Raw genomic sequence first — 3,723 nt, 5'->3', positions numbered from 1 at the left:
GTGCCCTCCCCAGGTGTGGGCTGCAGGAACCAGGAGGAGAAGTTGCTCCAGGACCTCATGACCAACTACAACCGGCACCTGCGTCCAGCCCTGCACGGGGACCAGGTCATCGATGTCACCCTCAAGCTCACCCTCACCAACCTCATCTCCCTGGTGAGAGACACCCCCCCCAGTCCCCACAGCGGGACAGGATTTGCCCCCACATGTGGGGAAGTGGGCAGAGGTGGGCAGAGGGTGTAAAGCCTTGTCCCCCCTTCCTTGACAGAATGAACGGGAGGAGACCCTCACCACCAATGTCTGGATCGAGATGGTGAGACCTCTTGCCTCCAGGCAGGACCCTCCCAGGCCATGTTTGCATCTCAGGGTGGCACCCCATGGAGGGCTGTCACCATAACCTGCACCCCCTTTTGTGGGTGCCCTCAACTGAGCCCATTTTGGGAGCAGCACAGGACAGGCCGCTCACAAGCTCCCCTGCCTTGGGGAGCACTGTGACCCGCCCTTTTTGCTCCCCTTCCCCTAGCAATGGTCTGATTATCGCCTGCGGTGGGACCCTGAGAAATATGACAACATCCAGCTTCTGCGGGTGCCCTCCACCATGGTCTGGCTGCCCGACATCGTCCTGGAGAACAAGTAGGTGACGGGGCAATGGGGACATACCCCCACGTGGAGGGTGGCAGCTGATGCCTGGGCATGGTTTGGGGTTGAGCCCACCCTTTCCCCCCAGCATCGACGGGACGTTCGAAATCACCCTCTACACCAACGTGCTGGTGTCCCCCGATGGCAGCATCTACTGGTTGCCCCCCGCCATCTACCGCAGTGCCTGCGCCATCCATGTCACCTATTTCCCTTTCGACTGGCAGAACTGCACCATGGTCTTCCAGTGAGCACTGCCTGGGCACGCGTGGGCACCGTGGCGGGTCCTGCTGGGTCACAAGGGATTGGCCCGGGATGTCCACCTTTGCCCCGGGGCAATGAGCCCCCGGGCAGACAAGTGCCACCTACCTGTCCCCTGGCACCAAATCGGTGGCAGGAGGCACCTTGGCCAAGCACCCCAAAGCAGAGCTGGAGGTGGCTGGGGGGACCCGGTGCCACACTGGCATCCTTGGCCCATCCAGCCCGCTGCATGCCAGCCTGTGCCACCCCCTCGTCCCTCTTCAGGTCCCAGACCTACAGCGCCAACGAAATCAACCTGCTGCTGACGGTGGAGGACGGCCAGACCGTGGAGTGGATCTCCATTGACCCCGAGGCTTTCACAGGTAACACCATGGCTGCCCTTGTGGCACAAGAACATCCTGCCGTGGAGGGCACCCAACAGGCCTGGTGCTATGCCGGTGGCTGCCAAAAGCAGGGCTGCCGGGGCTATTAGCAGCTCCCGCCATTACATGGGCACTTAAGTTATTAGTGGAAGCGGGAGTGTGGGAGAGATTTGTTTTTCTACCCCCCCGGGCTCGGGGCTCTCACCGCCTGGCAGCCGCTCCTGGAGAGCACCGCTCCTGGGAGCTTGATTGATGCTGGGAATGTAGCTGTCACGGCCAAACGATGACGTTTTCCATCACATTTTAATTGCATATTGAAGGAACAAAATGCTTTTTGGGCAGTGAGATTTATTTTTTCATTACCGGCCTGAGCTGCGATCTTGATTGGGAAAAATCTATCGCTCCCACAGATGGTGGGGGAAAACAGCGTGCCGTCACGCAGCGTCACGCTTGGTTTCCCCCCGCAGTGCCATGGGGGCAGAGCGATGGGGGGACCCCAACCCCCCAGGTAATGCCCTGGCAGCCCCCAAGGGCATCGAGGTGCCCCACATATGCCCAGCTTCCCCCTCCAACAGCTTTTTGGGGTATTTTGCCCAGGCACCCTGGCACACTCCTTGGTGTCCATCTCCCTCCCCAGCAGCTCTAGCACCTTTCTCCACACCGTGCCCAGCCTGGGTGCCCTGTGGGGCCCACGTTGATCGCCAGCCTTCCCCTTACTCCCGCTCCGGGCCGGGAGGCTGGCAGCCCCAGTGCCCCCGGTAGGATGGTAGGACTCACGTGGCACTGCCGTGTGACAGAGAATGGCGAATGGGCCATCAAACACCGCCCCGCTCGGAAGATCATCAATTCGGAGCACTTCACCCCAGATGACATCCAGTACCAGCAGGTCGTCTTCTACCTCATCATCCAGCGCAAGCCCCTTTTCTACATCATCAACATCATTGTGCCCTGCGTCCTCATCTCCGCCATGGCCGTGCTGGTCTACTTTCTGCCTGCCAAAGGTACGCACTGGTGCCATGCCCACGGGGGGCACAGGGATGTGCAAGGGGGGTGGCGACAGGCGAGGAAGGGCTTATGGCCACCTCTGTGCTTGGGGACCACCAGTGCCATCTCTCACCCACTCCTGTGATATGTAGCGGGGGGATGAACTTCCGGGTACCCCACAGTTAAAGCCTCATGGCAGGACTTCGCCAGTTCAGCTTTTGCTGAAGGGGGGCAATGCCCACGCCACTGCCCCATGCCAACCTCTGCCTCCCCGCTTCTTGGCAGCGGGTGGGCAGAAATGCACTGTCTCCATCAACGTCCTCCTGGCCCAGACTGTCTTCCTCTTCCTCATTGCCCAGAAGGTGCCCGAGACCTCCCAGGCTGTGCCTCTCATTGGGAAGTAAGTGATGCACGGGGAGAGGGGTGCCAACCCTGCTGTCACACTGTGCCAGTGGGGTCTCTGGGTGCTGTGCAACAGGACCCTGGCACAGGAATAACCCCCAGCCCAGGAGGAGCTGGCACAGGGCTACCACGTGCCCATGTCCCACTGCCGGTCCCCAGTTTCCAGCCCAGGAGGGCACTGAGGAGGACCTTACATGCCCATAACTTGTGACCCAGCAGCCCCACATGAGGCCCCGTGCTCCCTTCCCAGGTACCTGACCTTCCTCATGGTGGTGACGGTGGTGATTGTGGTGAACGCTGTCATTGTCCTCAACGTCTCACTGAGAACGCCCAACACTCACTCCATGTCCCAGAGAGTGCGCCAGGTACACAGCATCATCCCCCCACCCAGTATACATGGGGAATGCGGCAGGTATGTGGGGACTGAGGCCGTGTCCCTCACCGAGTGGGGTGGCAGGCATGCCTTCATCTGAGTACAAATCCTGGCACAAAGAGGGACCCTCCCAGATGTCCCCAGGGGACCACACTGTGCCACCAAACCCCTCCAAGCCACTGCGGAGCAGCAGGTGACAACACACCCAGCATCCCGGTGGCACAAGGGTACCCAGGGAGATGTTCCAGGCAATGCAAAGGGGACCTGATTGCACCCATTGGGTGCCCTGGGCAGTGGGGGGGGGGTGTCAAGTCCCTGCAGGTGACGCTGTGCCCAGGTGTGCCTGCACCTCCTGCCCCGCTACCTGGGCATGCACATGCCAGAGGAGATGTCAGGGCCACCACAAGCTGCCCGGAGACGCAGCTCCCTGGGGCTCATGGTGAAAGCCGATGAGTACATGCTCTGGAAAGCCCGAACCGAGCTGCTCTTTGAGAAGCAGAAGGAGAGGGACGGGCTGATGAAAACTGTGCTGGAGAAGATCGGTGAGTGCCCCTGGGGAGCTGGCACCTCCCTGCGAGGCAGGGCGATGTGCCAGGCAGCCGGGCACTCACTGGTGCCTGCTGTTCTGGCTCCGCTGCCTGCAGGACGTGGCCTGGAGAGCGGCAGTGCCCAGGACTTCTGCCAGAGCTTGGAAGATGCAGGCCCCGA

At 61.1% G+C, this 3,723-nt stretch overlaps 1 protein-coding gene across 1 annotated transcript in view; it reads left to right on the top strand.

The window, feature by feature from the left end:
* Nucleotides 1-12: 12 nt before the first annotated feature.
* CHRNG (cholinergic receptor, nicotinic, gamma (muscle)) overlaps nt 13-3,723 on the top strand; it is a gene marked incomplete at both ends in the record, with an annotated part of 3,984 nt that continues 273 nt past the window's right edge. The window contains 11 exon segments of the mRNA XM_010291310.1: nt 13-153; nt 266-310; nt 521-630; nt 725-880; nt 1,159-1,256; nt 2,054-2,257; nt 2,526-2,640; nt 2,893-3,007; nt 3,353-3,557; nt 3,660-3,719; nt 3,722-3,723. The exon segment at nt 3,722-3,723 is cut by the window's right edge and continues 66 nt beyond it. Coding sequence (XP_010289612.1) covers nt 13-153; nt 266-310; nt 521-630; nt 725-880; nt 1,159-1,256; nt 2,054-2,257; nt 2,526-2,640; nt 2,893-3,007; nt 3,353-3,557; nt 3,660-3,719; nt 3,722-3,723 — 1,251 coding nt within the window.

This window comes from Phaethon lepturus, unplaced genomic scaffold (assembly GCF_000687285.1).
Source record: "Phaethon lepturus isolate BGI_N335 unplaced genomic scaffold, ASM68728v1 scaffold17457, whole genome shotgun sequence".
Lineage (NCBI taxonomy): Eukaryota > Metazoa > Chordata > Aves > Phaethontiformes > Phaethontidae > Phaethon > Phaethon lepturus.
This window is presented reverse-complemented; position numbering and strand designations above follow the sequence as displayed.